This window comes from Geotrypetes seraphini, chromosome 7 (assembly GCF_902459505.1).
Source record: "Geotrypetes seraphini chromosome 7, aGeoSer1.1, whole genome shotgun sequence".
Classification (NCBI taxonomy): domain Eukaryota; kingdom Metazoa; phylum Chordata; class Amphibia; order Gymnophiona; family Dermophiidae; genus Geotrypetes; species Geotrypetes seraphini.
The window spans coordinates 172,638,434-172,662,625 of NC_047090.1; the positions used below are offsets into that span (position 1 = coordinate 172,638,434).

Sequence of the window (24,192 nt, forward strand, 5' to 3'; positions counted from 1 at the left end):
TCGTGGGCGGAGAGCTTCTGGGTGGTTGAATCTAAGGACTCCCCAAAAAGTTCATCCCCAAGACAGGGAGCGTTGGCTAGGCAGTCTTGGTGGTTGATATCCAAATCAGATACCCTCAACCAGGCCAGGCGGCGCATGGCAACGGCCATGGCAGATGCACGGGAGGTCAGCTCAAAGGAGTCATAAATAGAGCGCACCATAAATTTTCGCAGTTGAAGGAGGCTGGAAATTTCCTGTTGGAAGAGCGGAACTTTGCGCTCAGTGATGTATTTTTGAAGGGCGGACAGTTGTTGCACCAGGTGTTTCATGTAAAATGAGAAATGAAATGTGTAATTGTTCGCCCTGTTGGCCAGCATAGCGTTTTGATAAAGGCGCTTGCCAAACTTGTCTATCGTTTTGCCTTCTCTGCCAGGAGGGGTGGAGGCATAAACACTGGAGCCCTGAGTTTTCTTCAAGGTAGACTCAACTAGGAGAGACTCATGGGGCAGCTGAGGTTTGTCAAAACCTGGGATCGGGATGACCCTGTAAAGGCTATCCAGCTTACGGGGGGCCCCGGGAACGGTGAGTGGGTTCTCCCAGTTCTTATAAAAAGTTTCCCGCAGTATATCATGTACGGGTAACTTGAGAAACTCCTTGGGAGGCTGTTCAAAATCCAAGGCCTCCAGAAAGGCCTGGGATTTTTTGGAGTCAGATTCTAGAGGGATTGAGAGAGCCGCTGACATCTCCTTGAGGAATCTTGAGAAGGAGGATTGCTCCGGCTTAGAAGTGGTATCGGGCGCTGAGGGCTCCTCGTCCGATGATGATGCGTCCTCCTCGGTACCGGGAGGGGAGTCTTCCCATAAGTCCGGGTCCCTGACATCAGTGTGTGCATGTCGAGATATCGGGGTGGAAGGCTCAGTATGGCGGGTCTTGGACAGAGACTTGCCAGAGCGCACCGAGACATTACCGGGAGAGGAAGATCGGTGCTGGTCTCGTTCCTGGGAAGAACGGTGCCGGTCTCGGTCCGGGGGGGACCGGTGCCCAGCCTGGTACCGAGGAGGATCGTCATCGGCGTGGGTATGACGCACGGGATGGGTACGAAGGTGTTCAGCCGAGAGGATCGGCATGGAAGAGCTAAGCGGCACCGATGGAGTGGATACCGGTTGGGCGGTGTGAGGCTCGGGCCGGTCTGGTACCGAAAGGAGCGGTGCCAGGAGGGTCGGTAACAGGTGCTGGAGTTGTTGCTGCAGCTGTTCCTGTAATTTGTCTTGGAGGATGGTCGCGATGCGGTCATCCAGGGGTTGCACCGGAACCGCTTTTTTCTGCTTCGGTTCCTTAGGTGCCGCTCCACGCCCCGGCGATGAGGAGGCCGATGATGAGGCACTCACCGAGATCGGGGTAGAGCGTTTCCGGGGTCGGCGTGAAGCCGGTAGGGCCGGTGTCGCCACTGTGGCCGGAGGGCGCTCCAGGGAAGTGGAAAGCTTCTTAGCCGGCTTACCTGGCGCCAGCAGCGCCGATGAAGGATCGGGCGTCGTCGAAGTGGTGGGTGCCGATTTTGGCGGTACCGTAGTCGACGCAAGCGGCTCCATAGCAGATGCGGTGCCGAAGAGGATGTTCTGCTGGATTTGTCGATTCTTCAGAGTACGTTTTTAAGAGTGGCACAGCGGGTGCAGGAGTCCACCCGATGCTCAGGACCCAAACACTGTAGGCACCAATTGTGTGGGTCAGTGAGGGAGATCGGGCGTGCACACCGCTGGCACTTCTTAAAACCCGGCTGCGGGGGCATGAATGGAAACATGGCCTCCGCAAAATCAAACCCGGAGGCCTGGGTGGTGACAACAGGCCCCGCCGGGGCTGGAACGAAAACAAAGTAAAAAAAAAGTCCATCAATTTTTTTTTTTTTTTTGAGAAAATAAAATAAGAGAAAAACCCGAAGGGCAAGGGAGAAAAATAGAGAGAAAAAACGCGAGCGGGAAGGCAAAAAGTGGGATTCAACGATCGTTGAGAATACACGCGTCTTCTTCGCTCCGCGGAAACGAAGAAACTGGGGACCACGCACTCCTCTGTCGGGCGGGAAGGCACTCGCGCATGCGCAGTGCGGCCAACTAGAACTTTCTAGTTAAAAAGGTCCGTACCGGGGCTCCGTCGGTGACGTCACCCATGCGTAAAGAATATGCTGCCTGCTTGTCCTGGAATAAATGCATGATCTCTGTTCATTTTTGTACACCATCACAAATCTTCCATCTCATATTGCAAAGTCAGACCAAATTCTGGCAAAAAATATCTATTTTAGATCCACCATTGAATTAATGGATTTTCCAATGCAATATCTTAATCCATGCATTGCAATAAACTCAACAGCCTTGAAATGAGAGATTTTAGACTCTATATAGTCACATTCCAAATCCATTCTTGCTTGCAGATTCACACTTATTGATGCATAGTAAATTTTTCATCACACTTCCTCAATCTCATCAGTTAATACACACAATTTATAACACCCAATCTTTTTATATAAACATCTGAACTTTTCACATCCCAAAACTTTAAAACGGCACATCAGTTCAATCAATCGTTTTTACTTGTGCATTATAAAAGATCTGCTGTAATGGAGCTTTCCTGCACATTCCAAATGACCACGAGTCAGAAATAGAATGTTGAGCGTAGTTCAAATTCAACTGTAGTATTGTCATCAAAATCTTATTAACCTTAAAAGCCAAATAAGTCTTCAATCTTTAAAATAAAATTAAACACACTAAATCAAGAAAAAATCACTCATCCATAAACATCTCTATGTAGCCATAGGTGACTCGCATTGGTCTAAAAATTCTTTAAGTTTTGCCGCGTCTTCAAAATTTAAAGTTTTATTCTTGTGAGTGACCCGCATAGTTGCCGGATATATTAGACCATATCTGGCTCCCAAAGCCCTAAGTTGTGGTCTCAGATCCAATAGCTGTTTTCTTTTCTGGGCTGTTATTTTAGCAAAATCAGGAATGATATAGATCTTCGAGTCCTGACATTTTAAGTTTTTGTTATCCTTAGCCAAAAGTTGGTTTTGCAGACAACCAATTCAAATTTTTCCAGATGTAATGAGAGCCACTCAGGAACTTAGGAAACAGATCTTGGCCCTGAAATCCAGGGTTTTGGCTATTGGAGCAACTTTTTCCTGTGTTTTCCCTGTATATGTATTTTACATTATCAGGGTAAACAATTTATATTTTTTGATCATTCCCATTTAGAAAAATTTATATTGGAACATGAAAAAAACGGTAATTAAAAAGATCTCAATGTTTATAGTTAGGATGCTAACTGGATTTCCATCAGGACTTTAGAATTAGTTCCTTTCTATTTGTAATATTTCTTATAAAGCACAGTTGCTTACCGTAACGGGTGTTATCCGGGGACAGCAGGCAGGTATTCTCACATGTGGGTGATGTCATCCACGGAGCCCGGTACAGATAGTACCAAAGTGCATTATCACTTTAAGCTTTTGAAGTTTCTAGACTGCCCGCACTGCGTATGTGTGACTGCCTTCCCGCAGAATGTTGGCTCTTGGTTTTTTTTGATGGAGACTCCAGTAGCTAGAATGTAAGCACACTACCGGGCAAGGCTCTGGGTTTCTGGCCCAGAAATATCTAAGAAAAAGTACCATTTAAATTAAATGATTAATTTATGAAGAATGTATGGTTGGGCAGACTGGATGGACCATTCAGGTCTTTATCTGTCATCATTTACTATATTACTATGAGAGGGATTGGTAGAAAGGCATACAAGAATTTGTGGGTCCAATCCAGAAGAAATGCTTCTGCTTCGAGACGATGAGGAGAGTACTGTCTGAAGCAGAATTCTGGCAAATTGTGGTTGTGGGGAGACACAAACAGGTCTATCTGAGGACTCCCCCAAGGAAATAGGTAATGCACAACTCTGGAGCTGAGAGTCCATTCGTGTGGTTGAAGATATCTGCTGAGTATCTCGGCTACAGCATTCTGCTACCCTTGCACATATATGGTTTTGAGAAACAAGTTTCAAGAAATTGCTCAATTCCAAATGTGTCAGCTTCCTGACACAGAGGAGGAGATCCTGTTCCCCCGTTTGTTGATGTAGTACATTGCTACCTGATTGCCTGTATGTATCAGGAGAACTTGGTTGGAGAGATGATCCTGAAATGTTTTGAACGCATTGCGGATTAGAAACATAGAAAGATGAAACATAGAAAGATGACGGCAGAAAAGGGCTACAGCCCACCAAGTCTGCCCACTCTACTGACCCACCCCATTAAGTCTGAGTGCTAATGACCCAGCTCCTTAACTCGACCCTCGCAGGGATCCCACCTGGATGTCCCATTTATTCTTAAAGTCGAGCACGCTGGTGGCTCTGATCACCTGCTCCGGAAGTTTGTTCCATTGATCCACCACCCTTTCTGTGAAGAAATACTTCCTGGTGTCACCACTAAATTTCCCTCCTCTGAGTTTGAGCGGGTGCCCCCTTGTGACCGAGGGTCCCTTGGGAAAGAATATGTCATTTTCCACCTCGACACGACCTGTGACGTACTTAAATGTCTCTATCATGTCACCCCTTTCCCTGCGCTCTTCTAGAGTATAGAGCTGCAATTTGCCCAGTCTTTCTTCGTATGAGAGACCCTTGAGTCCGGAGACCATCCTAGTGGCCATCCGCTGGACTGACTCAGCTCGAAGCACATCTTTACGGTAATGTGGCCTCCAGAATTGCACACAGTATTCGAGATGAGGTCTCACCATGGTTCTGTAAAGTGGCATTATGACTTCAGGTTTATGGCTAACGAAGCTTCTATTGATACATCCCATCATTTGCCTTGCCTTGGATGAGGCCTTCTCTACCTGTTTGGCAGCCTTCATGTCTGCACTGATGATTACTTCCAAGTCCCGTTCTTCTGAAGTCCTAGCTAGTGTTTCTCCATTCAAGGTGTATGTTCTACATGGATTTCTGCTGCCGAGATGCATGACCTTACACTTCTTAGCATTGAAGCCCAGCTGCCATATCGAGGACCAGTTTTCCAACGTGATCAGATCATGCGTCATGCTATCCTTGAGATTGCTTTCGCTTACTGTATTACACAGTTTGGCATCGTCGGCAAACAGTGCTACTTTACCCTGAAGCCCTCGGGTCAAGTCCCTTATGAATATGTTGAAAAGGGATGGTCCCAGCACTGAGCCCTGCGGCACTCCGCTGGTCACTTCCGAAGTCTCAGAGAGGGTGCCGTTGACCATCACCCTCTGAAGTCTTCCACTCAGCCAATCATTGACCCATGCAGTTAGTTTCTCACCTAACCCCATCGATTTCATCTTGTTTAATAGTCTACGGTGTGGGACACTATCAAAAGCTTTACTGAAATCCAAGTACACTATGTCCAGAGACTCTCCCGAGTCTAGCTTTCCTGTCACCCAATCAAAGAAGCTGATAAGATTGGATTGGCATGACCTGCCCCTAGTGAATCCATGTTGGCAGGGATCCCTTAGATTCCCCTCATCCAATATCGTGTCTAATTTACCTTTAAGTAGAGTTTCCATGAGTTTACACACTATCGATGTGAGACTCACCGGTCTGTAATTCGCAGGCTCTGCTCTGCAACCCTTTTTGTGCAGAGGAACGATGTTAGCTGTTTTCCAGTCCAGGGGGACTCTCCCTGTACTTAGGGAGAGATTGAAGAGCATGGCAAACGGTTTTGCCAGAACATCGCATAGCTCTCTGAGCACTCTTAGGTGCAAATTGTCCGGTCCCATGGCTTTGTTCACCTTGAGTCTTGACAGTTCTCTGTAAACATCAGCAGTTGTGAACTCAAAATTCTGAAATGGGTCTTCCATGCTTTGCTTTGTTTCCAGCCGTGGCCCGTGCCCTGGTGCCTCACAGGTAAAGACTGAACAGAAGTAATCATTCAGTAGTTTGGCTTTATCGGAATCTGTTTCCACATAATCCCCTTCTGGCGTTCTAAGGCGTGTTATCCCGTTTGTGTTCTTTTTCCTGTCGCTAATGTACCTGAAGAAGGATTTGTCCCCTTTCTTAATGTTCTTCACTAGAGTTTCTTCCATTTGAAGCTTGGCCTCCCTGACTGCTGTTTTGACCACTGTAGACTTTGTCCTGTATTCAATGTTTGCTTCCTTTTCCCCGGTGCGTTTGTATGAGAGAAATGCTCTTTTCTTCTCCTTGACGAGGTACAAGACCTCATCAGTGAACCATTGGGGTTTCTTTTTTCTTTGTTGTTTAATTACCGATTTTATGTAGCGGATAGTTGCCTCGTGAAAAGTCGATTTCAAGGTTGACCACATAGCTTCCACATTATCAGTTACTTCTTGAACCTGCAGCTTCTGATGAACGAAATCTCCCATGCGTGCGAAGTCAGTGCCCCGGAAATTGAGTACCCTTGTTTTTGTTTGTGATCTAGGGAAGCCTTTCTTAAGGTTAAACCATACCATGTTATGATCACTGGTGGCTAGCGTTTCTCCCACCGAGACCTCCGAGACGCTTTCCCCGTTCGTAAGTACCAGGTCCAGGATGGCCTGGGCCCTGGTGGGCTCTAGTACCATTTGTTTGAGCCGTACTCCCTTCATGGACGTCAATATCCTCCTGCTATCACAAGTTGTCGCTGAGAGTGTGTTCCAGTCTACATCAGGCATGTTGAAGTCTCCTAACAGAACAACATCCCCCCGTAAGGTGATATTCTCAATGTCCTCAATTAATTCTGCATCCTTGTCCTCCGATTGTCTTGGAGGTCTGTATACCACACCAAGGTACAGGCATTTTTCTCCGCCTCTGGCCAGGTTTACCCAGATGGATTCCCCAGTATACTTGACATCTGTGATCCTGGTTGTCTTGATGATCTCTTTGATGTAAAGTGCTACCCCTCCTCCTAACTTACCCTCTCTGTCTTGGCGAAGCAGGTTGTATCCTGGTATAGTTATATCCCACCCATGAGAGTCTGTGAACCATGTTTCGGATATTGCTATTACGTCAAGGTCTGCATTAACTATTTCTGTTTCCAGCTCTAGAAATTTATTCCCTAGGCTGCGTGCGTTAACATACATAGCTCTCCACTCTTTATGTTTATTACTCTCCTGTAGAGAGCCACCCATTTGAATTAAAGTGTCTCCTAGCGATTCTTTTGCAGTAAGGGTACTTACCTCAGACTTAGAAGCGGAGTTTTGGTTCGCCACATCAGGATTGTTACTTACTGCTCTGGTGTAAAAGTGGGTACCCACCCCCGACTTACCTAGTTTAAAGCCCTTCGAAGTAGGCGGGCTAGTCGGTGTCCGAAGACGTTCTTACCTCTGTTGGTCAGGTGGAGTCCGTCTGATCCCTGTAGTGCCTCTCCGTGATTCAGGAATCCGAAGTTCATTTCCCGGCACCATTGCTCAGGGTTCTAGCAGGTTGATGTGACCACATCCTTTGAGTCCTGAACTCCCCAGACAAACAAGGACACATCTGTCGTAAGCACTTTCTGATGCACTTTCCAGGCCTCTAGAAAGGTTGGTCGAGTCCATTCACCATTGGAGAGATTGACGAAGAGGCGAGGTGACGTTGATCCGCTGGGATAAGGAATCTGTTGCCTGGAACCACTGAGAGGCTAGAGTCTACTGAGCTGATCTTAGATGAAGAAGAGCAAAGGGAATTACATGAATTGTGGATACCATGTGACCCATGAGTCGCATCATTTGTCTTGCTGAAATGGTTTGTAGATTGGATACATGACCGCAAAGGTGAAGTAAGATGACTTTTCTTCGTTGAGGCAGGAAAGCTCTTAGAAGAATGGTATTGAGCTCGGCCCCTATGAACTCCAAGACCTGAGTGGGGTGAAGATGAAATTTTGGAAAACTGATTTCAAATCCCAGGAGCTGTAGGAAAGCTACTGTGTGATGTTTTGCTGAGGGCACTAGTTGTGGGGAGGTAGCTTTTATTAACCAATCACCCAGATTGGGGAATATTTGAAGTCTGTAGGAACATAGAAAGCATAGTTACTTACCCTAACAGGTGTTATCCAGGGACAACAGGCAGCTATTCTCAACATATGGGTGATGTCATCCACAGAGCTGGATGCGGACCGCTTCGCAAGTAGACTTGCTTGAAGAACTTTAGAAAGTTTGCGACTGCCACACCACGCATGCGCGAGTGCTTTCCCGCCCGACACAGGGCGTGCATCTCCTCAGTTCAGATAGCTAGCAGAGAAGCCAACCAGGGGAGGTGAGTGGGTTGTGAGAATAGCTGCCTGCTGTCCCTGGATAACATCTGTTACGGTAAGTAAATGTGCTTTATCCCAGGACAAGCAGGCAGCCTATTCTCAACATATGGGTGACTTCCAAGCTAACCAGAATGTGATGGTGGGAGTGTTGGCAATTCAGGAGAATAAATTTTGTAACACTGCCTGGCTGAAATGGCCATCCCATCTGGAAAAAGCATCCAGACAATAATGAGAGGTGAAGGTATGAACCGAGGACCAAATAGCAGCTTTACAGATTTCCTCAATAGTAGTAGATCTAAGGAAAGCTACTGTTGCCGCCATGGCTCTGACTTTATGGGCTGAGAGGCCTGAACCATCCCAGCTGTTAAAGCAGGCAAGCCGGCAGCAGTGGTAAGGGAGTCCCCAGCAGCTGCGGCAGTAATGGAATCCTTTTTTCCCTGACCGTTGGCAGCTGGGAAACCTCCCGCAGGGACATTGGGGAAGCACGGGTTCCCTGCAATCAGCTGTTGACTCACGAGGCACTTGTGTGGGGTTCCCTGGCTGCCAGTGTCCGATGCCGACGAGGATTCCCTACCACTCTGGCCTGCACAGATCTTGCACAGGCCAGTCGCAAGTGCCTCGCGTCTGGAGTACAATGAGCACTTTTTCCCCTGCAAAGTGCTCATTGTGCAATACGCAACCTAGCTGTAAAGTAAGTGCTGGTTATCAGAAAAATACAGCAAAATACAGTAAATTTAAAGGGAAGAGCCCATTAGACCGGCACAGCCTCAGGATTTTTTTTTTTTTTTAGAACAAGACTCCACTGGCACTCTAAGGACGAAGCCTGACCGGTATTGGTAGCCAGGCTGCCCTCTGAGGCACCTCTACAAAAACTTGGGGAGGTGGAGGAAGGACCCAGCCCAAGACCCACCGAGTTTGACACCCCTGAGGTTGGATGGACCTCCAAACAGGACCCGTCCAAGCTCTGTCCGGTACTAAAAAGGAGACCAGGAGTCCTAAACAAATTCCAACAGCCCCAACAGGGGGAGCCTTAACTTTTTCCTATCTCACCTGCTTGGAGACTGAGAAAGACTGGTTTGGGACGGACAGCCTCAGCTAATATACTACAACCAAACTTTTGGTCACAGTCTCCACCTGCTGGTTATAGAGAGATATAATCCATCAGTAAAGAACTACCGGTTTAGAGGGTGATACAGAATGACTGGATAGCTATGAACAAGCAAGGTAACTGGTAGGCAGCCATTCTCAGCCGGTTAACTTGCTTGGAATAACGGATGGAGTAAGAACAAAATCACTATTGGAGGCTGCACCATACCTGATGTCGGAAATGACTTTTGAGGATGTTAACATTCATCTCCAACTGCATGCTTGTTTCCCGTTGTTTGTCATATTTCATTTGAAGGTGTGCAATTTCACTGGTCAGAATCTGAAAAAAGGGACACAGGTAATAATTGTCTCTCTATTCAAGGGGCCATTTACTCATTTGATTAGTATGGGCACTGAGTACATTTAATCCTGAGGATTTACATTTCACTGTTATGACTCAAAGGTAAACAAGGAGGATTATGACACTTTCAAACAAAGCAAAAAGTGTAAGGGTTGATATTAAATGTGGTTCAAGTAGGTAGGACAGGCTCTTGCCCACTTAAAACTTGTTGAACAGGCTGAGAGCTAAATTCAATATTCCTCTTTCTGCCACATTTCTTGCTCCCTAACTTGTTCCTTCCTGGTATTTAAGGATCTTCTCCACCCAATTTACAGAATGATTGCTTGGAACAGACACTTTTATAATCAATGCTGTTCTGGTGTTATTCTCCTTACTGCTATGGCTGTTTCCTTGCATTCAGGGATTTGGTTGAAATGGGGATGTCCCCTCTTCATTCTCCATAATTACCTTAGGGTTATGATCCCATTGCTTTTCCAGTACAGTAAAGTTATACTGCCTGATATTCAGTGCTATTTAACTAATCTAATCTTCTATTTGTGCGTCGCTCATACCTATACATGCTCAAGGCGACTGTAAAGAGAGATAAGAGGGGAGAGAAAAAGGAGGAAGAGAGAGGAGGTAGATAAGTAGGAGGGAGAGGAAGGGGAGAGAAAAAGAGGGGGGAGAGGAGGAAGGGGAAAGGGAGAGAGGATAGGGTAAAGGAGATTAAAGGGCAAATTCTATAAGAAGCACCCAAAAGTTAGGCGCCTAATTAGGCACTGTTCAGCACGATTCAAGTACAATTGGGTGCTGTTTAATGAATTACGCTGAGCGGAACCTATTCTGGAGGCACCCAAGAAATAGGCCAGCTCTAGGCACAACTAAGTTAGGCTCCTAGCTGAGCGTTTAAGCATGCTTAAGCACAGTGATTCTGCAACAAGGCGCCTAACATGTAGCCACGCCCACGCCTAACGTGCATAGCGCCTATTTTTTTGAAGGCCACCTAAATTTTTAGAGGCGCCTTGTTGCAGAATTGCGCTTTCTTGACAGACACCTATGTTTCAATCTGTGCTGATTAAAAGCTTAATTGAGCTTGTTCTTCAATTTAGATAGGCGCCTATCTAAGTGGGCGCCTCCGAAATAGGTGCCTAACTTTAGGCACTGGTTACAGAAGTTGGGCCTAAGTATCAAACAGATGGGTTGACAGGAATGGCTCATGGCTGATTAAACAGCGTTCAGTTGACTAACCGCTAGCCAGCTAAATTTAGCACTTAAAAAAAGGCCACTTAAATAGTTGGTCTATCTTTGGCCACTAAAAAGATAGCCAGTCAGTGCTGAATATCGCATATCCAGCTAACCTTTAGCAGCACCTCCTCCCCCCCCCCTCCGATATTCTACACCAGTCACTGGAAACGGCCCAGTATTGAATATCTGGATTTAGTGCTGAACACTGGAGTTGAAGAACCTCTCTCCCGTTGTCTGAATTTCAGCCCCAGTGTTTACAAAAGCCCTGATATTGAGACCATGGGAAGCAGTGATCCCGGATATTCAATGCCAGGGCTGGATCTGGCTACCAACATTGAATTTCTGGGGTAAAGTTCACCGCCTCGAACTTAACTGGCCAAGCTGATATTCAGCAGCTGGCTGGCTAAGGCCAAACGGTAAAAGATAGAGATGCTTTTTAGACTGGTCTATCTAGTTGCTAGCCTTAACTGACTAGCTGCTGAATAATGCAGCGATTGGCTATGTCATGTGACATAGCCAGTCACTGGCCAATCCAGTGAGCTGAATATTCAGCGGAAGATAGCTGACCATCTCCTGCTGAATATCGGTGGATAGCCGACTAAGTGGTATTTAGCCAGCCAGGAGTCATTCCCAGGCAGCTAAATACCGCTGAATATCGGGGGAAAGTGTCCAGTGCATGAGATGTCCTACTTTATAGTTCCATTTTGTGTAAAACTTCTGTCATCAGAACCTCTCCTTCTTGAATATTTCTATCAATAATTATTCATTCACATTGGAAATAAGGAATATGCTGAATAGATTACTTAAGGCTCCTAATGCATGCATTTTGAATTGTATTTTTTTTAAACAACAGAATTTAAAAATGTATGAGTGTGAAGACTTTCACAAGGCACTGTATATTCCAGTTTTAAAAATAAGTAATTTCTGTGCATAAAAATCTCTATTCTATGAATGCAAATGGTTTTTAAAATGATTCCCTACATGTATAACATTGTGATGATTATTTTAGAGGCTCTAATTATGCCTTGGACATCTAAAAACCTGCATTTAGACATTTATACTACATGGATGTCCAACTTCCGATTCTTATAAAGCCAGAATATGGATGTCTAGCACGTCAGTACGTCCACATGGCAAATTTTGGGTGTGTTTGGGGCGGGACTAGGGAGGGGCCAAAAGATGGAAGTCCAGCTCTAATTGCAGAAGGGTAAAGGACATCCATGTTCAAAAAGATAGACAAGCGTTTTTAGACCTGGTGCTTGGAATGTCCAGGTTAGAGAAAGATGCTCTGATTGAGTAGGTGATTTTCTGTCCCTGGAGTACTGTATTCACAATTTAAAACAAACAAAAAAATAAATTTACAAGCTGCAGTGGAACTTCAACAGGCAACCTCCAATCTCTGCTTTAACCATTAAACTATTCCTCCACTTGGATGCCTCTGTGGCCATTTTATAATATCCTCCTCCCCCTCTCCTTCCCAGCACAAGAGTAACAGATAAGATTGAAACACTAACAGCAGGAGCCAGAGTAAACAGCTTCAAGCTAAGTGGTGTTTTCTTACATTAATTATTATAAGCTAACCGAATAGGTAGCATTTTAAATGAATTAATGAAATAAGTATTAAATATAAAAACAAAACGAAAAGAAAAATTATAAAAAGAAAAGAAATATATAGCAAAGCAGATTGGATGATGAATTTATGCCGTGAGTGATACATGCAACCAATAGAATTATCATATGGCTGGTGGTGGCATACTGACAAATCTACTCTAGAAATATAAGGTATTTTAGAAAAGTAGTAAGAAAAAATTACTTTGAGAAGCTGCTTTAGAACATTGCAGCATTTTATAATATGGACATTTCTCTGCTGACACACATGTCCATACCCCTCATTTTGCCCCATTCATAATTCTGATGTTTCAGTTTATAAAATGGATGTTCAGCATATGGATGTTTCACTCAGAAAAGAGTTAAGCTCTGGAACGCATTGCTAGAGGATGTGGTAAGAGCAGTTAACTTAGCTGGTTTTAAAAAAGGTTTGAACAAGTTCCTGGAGGAAAAGACCATAGTCTGCTATTGAGACAGACATGGAGGAAGCCACTGCTTGCCCTGGATCAGTAGCATGGAATGTTGTTACTATTTGGGTTTTTGCCAGGTACTTGTGACCTGGATTGGCCACTGTGAAGATGGGATACTGGGCTAGATGGACCATTGGTCTGACCCAGTAAGGCTAGTTTTATATTCCACCATGCAGATATCTGTAAGGATGGAGGGGATATGTGAGATGCCCTTACAAACGCCAGGTCCTGGGTTCAATGCCTTCACAGAGGTTTCATTAGGAAGTAAAATCACTGACAAAGACCACTCAAGAGTGCTTGCATAAAGAATATATAAGCAATGCTAGGCTGACAATATCCATCTCACATGTCTTTTAGAACAGGTTGTATCCTGTTCTAAAATACATATGAAATGGATATCTATTTGTGATGTACTGATATGGACATCCTTTTTAAAATGCTGCCCTCCATAAGTGGTATTACAAGTTTCCTGGTATTATGTTCTTGGTGCAGTTGATCCAGCTTGAGCCGGGCCTTCTCATAATCCTCAGAGTGTAAGAGCAGGTGGCTTAGCAAGGTCTTGTTTGTAGCTGACAAAGCTTCATGTTTCCAGACGATTGCTTTTACTGGTGTTTCCATACCAGTATCTAGGTAATCTGTGATTGGAACAGGGAAGAAAGTAGATTATCACTGCACTTGCAGACAACTCTTCACCTAAAGTAAGCAGATATATTTCTTTTGTACTGAAATCACAGATCATGTATGTTTGTAATGTGCATCTTAATAGTAAAATTTATATGCACTGACCAAATATGACAGTATTGAGAAAATAAAAATTTGATGTGCTTTAATACTGAATAACCTATAATCGAAGAGCGGAAAAGAGCCCCCAAGTAAATGCAAATCAGTCAATAAAAGTAGGGAAAGAAGACATGCTTCCACTTGGGATCTTTATTCATCTCTTCTTTCCCTACTTGTATTGACTTAATACTGAATGGCACATTAGTCCACAGGAAAGTGGTCACATAAGATCTATCTGAATTCAAGTTACAAGAAGAGCTGTGCCCTGTAAAACCCTCAATGCCTGAACCAGAGATAGATAGATTAAAAATGCTCAAAGTTTCTGCACATGTGAATAAACCTTGAATTTGTTGATCCTACTGGTTAGATCACTGTGTGGACCCTATGAGAGCAGTTCTATAAATTAGACACTAATGGTTATGCCCCTAATATATGTGTAAAAGTATAGACTAAAGCAAAGATACTTATCTATAGCCAGTGTTCTCCGAGGACAGCAGGCATATATTCTCACATGTGGGTAGCAACAACAACGCGAGGCAGTAGAACCAACACAAATTTATTATGTCCAGTGGTGAGTGGCACAGATAACGACCCGACACAGCTGTGTTTCAGCAAAAAAAAAAAAAAAAAAAAGCCTGCATCAGGGGTCATATATGCAAACTATTTGAGAAAGCATCTTCACACAACCACCGATAAAATTTGTAAAAGGCTTATTGTAAAAGGGTCATTGACTCCAAACAGCTGCACATAACCAACTGTGTTGGATCAAGTTATCTGTGCCACCCACCACTAGACATAATAATCTTCTGTTGGCTCTTCTATTTTGGAATCACTGCCTCACTTTGCTGTTGTCTACGTTGCTTCACATGAGGCTGTTTTATCCACATGTGGGTGACATCATCCACAAAATCCAGTATGGACACTACCAAGTGCACCATCACTTTAAATTTTTTAAGGCAGTGCCCGTACCGTGCGTGTGCTGTGCCTTCCCATCAGATGTCAGTTTGCAGGACTTGCAGTTCAATAACAAAGCTAAGAAGCCAACTAGGAGAGATGGGCAGGTTGTGAGAATATGCCTACTGTCCTCAAAGACATAATATTCTCACATATGGGACCCTCCAAGCTGCCATCATCATGGCTGTGGAGAAGGATAATGGTTATATAATCTGAGCCTGAAGAAACAAAAGAGGGTTGGAAGGTTGGTGCTCAGGAAAGAAAAAGATACTGCAGAACTGTTTCTACAAACAGACTCTCTCTTCTGGAGTTCTGTTCTAAACGATGGTGAGAGGTAAAAAGTATGGCAAAGGTAGCCACTTTGCAGATGTCCTCAATAGAAGTAATACAAAATGGCTTAAAACCTTCACCTAGAGTGTTTCAACACTACTTCAAAAAAAAAATACTCTAAGATACTTTCTTCTCATTAACTCTCCTTCATATCACATTTATCACAGTCATATCAGCCGATTTACCATAGACCTCAGAGCCACCACTCCTCCATCCATATAGCATATTTCTCTGGGGAGCTAACTGTGCCAATCCTCATTGGTCAATGACCAATGAGGATTGGCACAGTTAGCTCCCCAGAGAAATATGCTATAAGAGAAATATGCTATATGGGAACCTTTGACCAATGAGGATTGGCACAGTTAGCTCCCCAGAGAAATATGCTATATGGATGGAGGAGTGGTGGCTCTGAGGTCTATGGTAAATCGGCTCAATAGCAGTAAAGCAGATATGAGCTACCAAGGAAGCCATAGCTTGGACACAGTGGGTTGTTACATGGCCCTGCAGAGTCAGCCCATCCTAAGTATAAATAAAGGATATACAATCCGCTAGCCAAGTGGAGATGATTCCTTTGGTAACAGAAACTCCACCTTGGTAACAAAAACTCCAAGTCTGTTAGGGTCAAAAGACATAAAAAGCTGGGAGGATATTCTATGAGGTTTCGTCCGGCCCAGCTAGTTTGCTAGAGCATGTTTATAGTCCAAAGTGTAAATAGCTACTTCTCCTGGATAGAAATGTGGCTTTGGAAGAAAACTGAAAACCCATCTGTTTGACACTTAATCTCCTGCATCCTCTCCTCCCCTTCCCCTCCCCCCCTCTTATATCTCCCCTCCCCTCAACCTATCCTCCTCCCCTCTCTCCCTCCCTCTCCATCCTCTCCCCTCTTCTCCTCTCTTTAAAGTCACCTTGAGCCTGCATAAGTATGAGCAACGCACAAATAGAAAATTAGATTAGAACTATGGACTGGTTAAAATGGAATTCTGAGAAAACTTTGGTCAAGAATTTTGGATGAGTGCAAAGGACTACTCAATCATGGTATAATCTTGTATAGGCTAGATTAGACACAGGTGCTCAAAGTTCACTGACACATCATGCAGACATGAGCACTATGAGTAAAATGCAACCGGGCGAACGGCGTGACATGAACGGTGGAGGCCATGTGCCCCATGGCCGAGACCGAACCCCGCTGAGTCACCAGCTGACTCAGCTGCAGAAGGGCAGCCTGCCGAGGCGGTGGCAGAAATGACCGAAGGCAGAGCGTGTCGAGCACGGCCCCGATAAACTGCAGGGATTGCGAGGGACACAACTGAGACTTGGGGAAGTTGATCTCGAACCCCAGACACTGAAGGAAGATAATAGTCTGACGGGTCGCTGAGGTAACCCCCTCCCTCAATGGGGCCTTTATCAGCCAATCGTCGAGGTACGGGAAAACCTGAAGGCCCTGCGATTGCAGGGACGCTGCAACCACCACGAGGCACTTCGTAAAGACCCGTAGAGAAGAAGCGAGCCCGAACGGGAGGACTCGATACTGCAAGTGGAGACTTCCCACCTGAAAGTGGAGAAACCTCCGAGAAGCCGGATGTATTGGGATGTGAGTGTAGGCTTCTTTCAGGTCCAGGGAACACAACCAGTACCTCTCGTCCATCAAGGGATACAAAATAGGAAGCGAAAGCATGCGGAACTTCTCCCGAACCAAGAATTTGTTCAGAGTCCGCAGATCCAGGATGGGACAAAGGTTCCCGGTCTTTTTGGGAACCAGGAATTACCGGGAATACACCCTGGAGCCCTGTTGGCCCGGGGGAACCTCTTCCACAGCCTGCAGGCGAAGGAGGGCCTGCCCTTCCAAAAGAAGCAGAGGAAGCTGCGTCCCGTTGGACTGAAACTGTCCGGGAGGCCTGTCCGGAGGCAAAGTCTGGAAGTTGAGGGAGTAGCCCTCCCGAATGACGGAGAGGACCCAAGAATCCGCAGTGATCTCCACCCAACGAGGATAAAAGGCGCGGAGATGTCCCTCGATGGGCAAAGGGGGAACCCCCAAGGTGGAAGGGGCCAGTCCCCTCCCGCCGAGCCAGTCAAAAGGACGGCTGCTGTTTAGGCGCAGCAAGCGTCTGAGGCTTTGGATGGGCCCTCTGCTGCTGCGGCCGACAAGGTGGAGGGCGAGAAAACGCCGGTGTGGACTTCTGCAGATACCGCCGGGGAGGGAGCTGATAGGACTTGGGCAGAGCGTGCTTCGCCTTGGTCCATACCAGGGAGGCGAAGGAGCGCTCGTGCTCAGAGAAGCGCTTCGTGGCAGCCTCAATGGAATCATCGAACAACTCATTACCAAGACATGGAAGATTGGCCAACCTGTCCTGCAGGAGCCATGCCAAGCGACGCATGGCCACTGTGAAGGCCAAGACCCGAGAGGACAGTTCAAAGGCATCACAGGAGGCCTGGAACAAGTACAGCCGCAGCTGCGACAGGATATCCAGAAGCCGGCGAAACTCCGCACGGTGCCCAGAAGGCAAATCATCCTCGAAGGATGGCAGGGACTTGATGCACCACTTAAGATAATAAGTGAATGTAAAAGTATAGTTCAGGACTCGGTTCGCCATCATGGAGTTCTGATAGAGGCGCCTCCTGAATTTATCCATGGTCCTGCCCTCCTGGCCCGGCGGGACAGCGGCATAGACCTTTGACGGGTGAGATTTCTTAAGGGTAGACTCCACAACCAGAAACTGGTGGGAGAGCTGCGCCTTCTCAAACCCTTGCAAGGCACCGTCCAGTACCGAAATTCCATTTTGGAGGGAATAGCTGGAATAGTGTAAGGTGTTTCCAGGTTACGAAAGAAAGTCTGCTGCAATATTGGATTCAGAGGCAGCCGCAGGGATTCCCAAGGAGGATGGGGAAGCTCCATCTCCTCCAAGTACTCCTTGGTATACCTGGAATCCAATTGAAGGTCCAGGTGTAAAGTCCTGCCCATCCTGCACAAAGCGAGTGAAGAAGAGGGCCTGCTCTCCGAGTACTCCCCAGGTGGAGTGGTGGAACGATACCGCAGAGCCACTGAAAAGGAGGGGGAAGCCCCCCGAGAATAGTGTGGGGGCACATCTGTATCCACCGGCATGGACGCCGAGGAAGCCCCACTGAAAGAACGAGGCGGCGGCGACGAGGGCTTGCGCCTTGATGTCCCCGGGGGAGAGGACCGCGAGGCGTGGGCCGTCGAGGTTCGAGTCCGGTGTCCCAGAGAGCCTCGGCCCGAGGACAAGCCTCGGGAAAATGAGCCCGGGTCTCCTGAGGTAGGCTCCTCCCGGATCGGGGAATCCAACCTGGCCGGCGACCTCAACAGACTCGGATTGGACAGATGCACAAGGTCCGAAGCCTTAATGGAGCCAGTAGTGCGAGGACCCGGGGACCTGCCCCGCCTTGGGGGAGAGTACCGCGGACGCTTCGCAAGGCGCCTCGACCGGTGCCTCGACCAAGGCCGGCCCGAGGGAGAAACATGCCTCAATGGAAGAGGCGAGGAATCAGACGATGACAGACGCAGAGACCGATGCGCCTTGCCTTGAGAAACCTCGACGCGACGCTCAGGCTGGTCCATTGCTCGCGGGGTCGAGGTTGGAGCAAGATGAGCCAACGCTGAAGAGAGCTCCGAGGAGATGATAGCCTTCAGTACCTCCTCAAACATCGGCACCGTGACCATATTCGGCCAGGCAGGTACAGCAGTGTGTTCCACCAGGGGCGACCTCGAGGATGAGTATTCCCGTGTGGTGGAAGCACGCTTGGAGGGTTTGGACGACGGTCTCGTCGAGGCCGGCAGGACTACACTCACCACCTGGATGGCCAGGGACTCCGAGGAAGGCTTCTTCGGGAGCTGAGCTGAACCTGAAGGAGGAAGAGGAGACTTACCCGGAGCCGAGGTGTTCGATGTTGAGGCCGATTTGCCCGGGGCCGAGGTCTTCGAGGCCGATGTCGAAACCGAGGCCGAAGCCGAGGTCGAGACCGGAGTCGAAGCAGAAGCGGCTTCCAATGGAAAAGCTCTGCCATCCTGGCCCTACGCTGCCAAAGAGCCCTAAGTTGAAGCGTGGCGCAGCGAGGACAGGAATCCGATGGGTGATCAGCACCCAGGCACAGGATACACCAGTGGTGCGGGTCAGTGATGGAGATAACCCGCCCGCACTGAGAACACTTCTTATACCCGGAAAGAGGCCGGGACATAAGTTTAGACGGCCGCAGCCACTCGAGGCCAAGCGGCCACGGCGAATCGGGAGCCCCCGGTCACCGAACCGAAAAGTACAAAACAAGAAAAATCAAGAAAGAAAATTAGTAACAACGTGCACAAGGACTCCCGTATTAAAACAAGAAAGCCGCGGTGCTAGAGAAGCACATAGAAATCGCAGAGAAGAGAGACAAGGCTTTCTGGCTCCGCGGAAAACTAAGAACTGAAGACCATGAGGAGGGGATGCGCCCTCTAGTGGAGCAGGAAGGCACGCATGCGTGGGCAGTGCTAGCAAACTTGAGATCTTCAATCAAGTTTGCTTGAAAAGCTATCCGCGACGGGGCTCCGTGGATGACGTCACCCACATGTACAGAATATGCTGCCTGCTTGTCCTGGGATAAGAGGTGAATATGAAGTTGTAGTTCAAAATCCTGTTTGCCATCATGGAATTTTGATACAGACAGCGTCCAAATTTGTCCACTGTCCGTCCCTCTCTTCCTGGAGTGACTGCAGCATAGACTTTGGTAGGATTAGACTTTTTGAGAGATGATTCTACCACCAAATATTGGTGAGACAATTGCGGTTTCTCAAACCCTTTACAAGGAACCGTGCGGTAATGAGATTCCATTTTGGAGGGTATAGCCGGAATAGAATAAGGAGTCTCAAGATTTCTCAGGAGTTTGCTTTAAAACAGGATTCATGGGAAGTCTCAAAGTGTCCTTTGGCAGATTGGCCAATTCCATTTCAGCCAAATACTCAGGAGTATACCTAGACTCTGATTGTAGATCAATTTGAAGAGCCTTACTCGTGTCAAATACGAATTTGGAAAACGATGTGGATTTCATAGATGAAGAACCCTCAGGAGGGGAAGTAGAGCGAGATCGAGGTGCTGCAGAATAAGAAGGAGAAGCCTCCCTGGAGTACTGTGAAGGGATGTTTCATTGTCCGATGAATAACTCGACCAACCAGAGGCCACGGAGGGAACATCAGCCAGGGCCAAACCAAGGCAACTGGCCCTAGCTCCCTTGCTGTTTGTTGACCAAAAAAGCACCTTGTCATTTGAGCTCTCTGCCGAAGCCAACAAAACCCTCTGGGGCAAACCCCAGCTCTTATAAGAGCAGATGGAATGCCTCCTGCGAGAGGGACCATGCTCCCGAGACCAGGAACTATCAGTTGAGGAAGACTGCTGGGACATTGTCGACTATGGCCCCATGAGCCACCAAAAAAGACAGATGATTCGCCTCTGCCCAGTGGAATGCCTCTGGCACAAGAGAGAGAAAGAGCACTAGAGCTCCCTTGTGGCGTACCTATTCTGAAGGGGCTGGAGAGTGAGTAGCGCCCAAATTTCCTGAAGCTTCAGACGATAGGTCAACCAACGTTGCAGACCAGGAGTCCACTGCCTCTAAATGGAGCAGGTCCTGCAGAGAGCTCGCAACCCAGTAGGCTGGTATCTGTCTTACGAGTCATCCACTCAGAAATCCGAAGAACCCAGCCCTGGCCAAGAACCACCCCCTGAAGCCACCAGCTCAAATTGCTGCTAGCTGACTCCATCCAGGGGAGCAACATCCAAAGGGGAAAACACAGTGGAGATCACCAAGATGGGAGGGACTCCCGTCAAGGGCGCATGGGCGCTCTGGCCCAGGGTATTGCCTCCAAGGAGGCTGCCCGAGACCCCAGAACCTGCAGATAAAACCAGGCCGAAAGAGCCGGACAGTCCAAGAGAATTCTGATCTGTTGACTAAGGTTCTTTCTATTGGCCCTGAGAAGAAACACATGATCCTGTCTGGAGACGAAGAGAAGCCCCAGAAACTCCAGGAACTGGGAGGATGCCAAGCGTTTCTTCCTGAACTTGCCAATGTCTGTTGTCCCCACAGCACCTTCATACACCCAATGAGATGGAGCCTGGATTACCCGCTGTCCCAGGAAGGGTTGACTTGGACCCCCTGCTTGTGGAAAACCGCCTCAACTATCATCACTGAGACAAAAGTGTGGGAGCCATCGCGAGGCCCAAGGGGCAGAGCTACATACTGGAAATGCTGTTGCAGAACATAGAAACACAGAAACCTGCAAAGCACTGGGCAGATTGAAATAAGATGGAAATCTCTGTGAGATCCAAGGTCACTAGAAACTCCCCTGGAGGGACAGCAGCTATCACCGTATATGTCACTGTCCATTCGGAAAAAAGGAATTTGCAAGAAGCGGGTGACCGATTGTAGATTCAGAATGTCTCCAATCCTCTGAACCTCTCTGGCACGAGAAAGTATAAGGAGTATCTGCCTAATTCTCCATTCATGGTCTGGAATAGGTTCCAGCATCCTGATGACTAAGAGGTGCTGCATAGTATTTCCGACTCTGGACTCTGTTGTGTTTGACTTGCCAGAGTCCAGAAACCAAGCAGGAGGCGGGCAAAGGAGGACTAACAAGTGTCCGATGAAAGTCGAGTCAACTCTTGACAAAACTGAGAAGACAGCCTGGCGACATAGGCGCTTACATCTACATAGGAACCTGAGGACGCCTGGAATTGGAACCGTGGAACATGGGCGTAGCCCTGAGAATGTCTCTGGGAGAAAAAACCTGAGTATCCCTGATGACACCTGTGAGGGGAACAAAGAGAACTATGATCCCCTCCCGACGTCCAGCGAAATTGGTTCATGGGGAGCAATGTAGGGCGGCGGACTGCAACACCTGAGTAGAAGTCATCCAGAACTATACCAACAAGAATCTGGCCCTTCAAAAGATGGCCGCTGAAGGTGATCCTCAAGGCAACATCCTCATCCAAAGACAGATCCAAAGAGTTTGGCACTCAGATACTGCGCCAGCAGAGAATGTACTAAGAACTTGAATGAGATCATAAAGGGCGCCCGGCACCAAAGCCACACCAACCAGCACCAATGTAGGACAGGCATACACCTCCAGAGAGGATGCATTGCACAGGCTGGTAAGACAGGCATGCACCATAAAGGAAGTGGTCACCGCTACTTAGCTACCTGAGGATGCTAGAAAAGAATATTTTATAACATAACATCCATCATGTGATCCCGAGAGTCCTGAAACCCCACTACCCCATCACTAGGGAGGGCTGTCCACTGGAAAACAGGTGCCAAGGTAGAATCTACCTCAGTCTGTTCAAACCTGCCAAAAATCAGGATCCAGGTGATAAAGCGTAGTCATAGCTTTAGCAGACTGGAAAGAGCTTTCTGGGGATCACATTGTTCTGAAACCAGACCAAGGAGCTGTGGACTGGATGGAAAAAAAGCACAGGAGAACAGTCCAGGACCGAAGCCAGAGAACTGGAAGGTGGAAAATCCAAATGGAGCACTATCAGATCATCATCCAGAAAGGCGCAGACAGAAGCCCGCTTAAAATGTGAAGAAGGGTCAGCACCTCCAAATCTGGTTGCTCAGGGCAGCTGAGGAAATCAATCTCAGCAAAGGCATCAGCCAGATCCAAATTAAATGCACTGGCAGGAAACAGAAGAATTAAAAATCTGCATGACAACTACTGCAATCGAAGTCTGGCATGGCCAGACAAGAGCACTCCCGAACAGGAAGCTTCACCACAGACCAAAAAGGTCCCAACGCGTCCACCAGCTGCGTCAAACGAGCAGGGTCTGAGGAATAGGCCTTTCAGAGGATCTGAATAAAATCCGGTGAAAAGGCCCACTCCGCAACCATGGCAGGTACATGTGTTGCATCAAAAAAAGTCCCCATACTCTGAACGCAGGTGTACTGCGTCAGACTCCAGAACGGCCTCTGAGCAAGATTTTCTTCAGAAAGCACAGACCCAGGCCAGCTCTCCAGCCCAAGATGACTTGGAGGAGGCGAAGTCCAAACTTCTGCCCCCTCCCCCAGTGCGCTACGGCACGCGGCACACAGAACACAATCGCTGATCTGGCACCCATCCGGCGTAATCAATGTCCACATTCAACAGATTTGATTTTGAGTCAAATGGAGTGGTTTTTGAGGCAAAAAAAAAGTTAGAAAAAAAGATCGATTTTAAAATTGAAGATGGCCATGTCACGAATCTGCATCAAAAATCAAAATTAAAAAATAGTAATTTGGGGTCTGGGGAGATGGGGGACCATAGAAACTATGAAAAATGACTTTTAAATTGTTCCAAAAGCCACCTCTGAAGTTTCCATAGAAAATAATGGAGGTACTCACAGTTCTGCAGTGCCTTTGCCTGTCAGTTTTTAAAAGTAGCTGAGTGGAGAAAAAGGACTTTCTGCCCAGAAACAGCACCAAATGCACAGAATGGAAGTTCTTCGGGGGTGGGAAAGGCAGCCTGTGTCTTACAACCCGGGTGGATTTTCATCTAAACGCACACAGTCTGCACTAGAAACCTGCGACAGGGTCACTGGCCAGCAGACTCCCACGGAAAGGACCCCTGGTACTTCAAGGTGACACACAGCAGGCAGGCTCCACAGATCCACCTGAGCTATTCTGTGAAGTGGCAGTCCGGCACCACATGACTGCGTCCTTTTCTCTGACAGAGGACCACTGGGGAGGGGTCTCAAGGCACTGAAGCCACCGAGAAATGAATTTTATAGAAAAAAATAAGAAATAGAAGCAGAGCATCTGCAAAAGAGTTCTGCACGGACTGCTTGCAGAAACTGTATCTGGAATTGTTTACTAACTCTCAGGCTAAGGAGGTGGAACATTTGCTCATAAAAGTTGTGGATTTCTGCAATACCCGGACTGCTGGTTGGGATTGAACACCTAGTGTATGGAATCCAGAAGGGATGTAACAGAACATGACATGCATTGTATTACATAAACTTATACTCAACCTCATGTACGAATGGAATCTTTCAAGCAGAAATGGTACAGCATTAGAACTTAGCTGAAAATCTAGCAGATACGTACTATTAGGCACTTGAGCAATAACTTTCATTAAGTAGTCTTCATAGATTTTGTAATTTGCAACCAAGGTTTTCAGCTTCTGTTGTCTGTAGATAGATGCAATAAAAAAAAACCTGTATGAAGATCATTCATGCTTA

General features: G+C 47.1%; 1 protein-coding gene across 1 annotated transcript in view; it reads right to left on the reverse strand.

The window, feature by feature from the left end:
• Positions 1-24,192, reverse strand: part of CCDC197 (coiled-coil domain containing 197) — a 140,012-nt gene that overhangs the window by 50,362 nt on the left and 65,458 nt on the right. The window contains exons 5-7 of the mRNA XM_033952631.1: positions 24,059-24,141; positions 13,400-13,572; positions 9,504-9,614 (exon numbers count right to left, since the gene is read on the reverse strand). Of these exons, the coding sequence (XP_033808522.1) occupies positions 9,504-9,614; positions 13,400-13,572; positions 24,059-24,141 (367 nt within the window). The remainder of the gene's footprint in view (positions 1-9,503; positions 9,615-13,399; positions 13,573-24,058; positions 24,142-24,192) is intronic.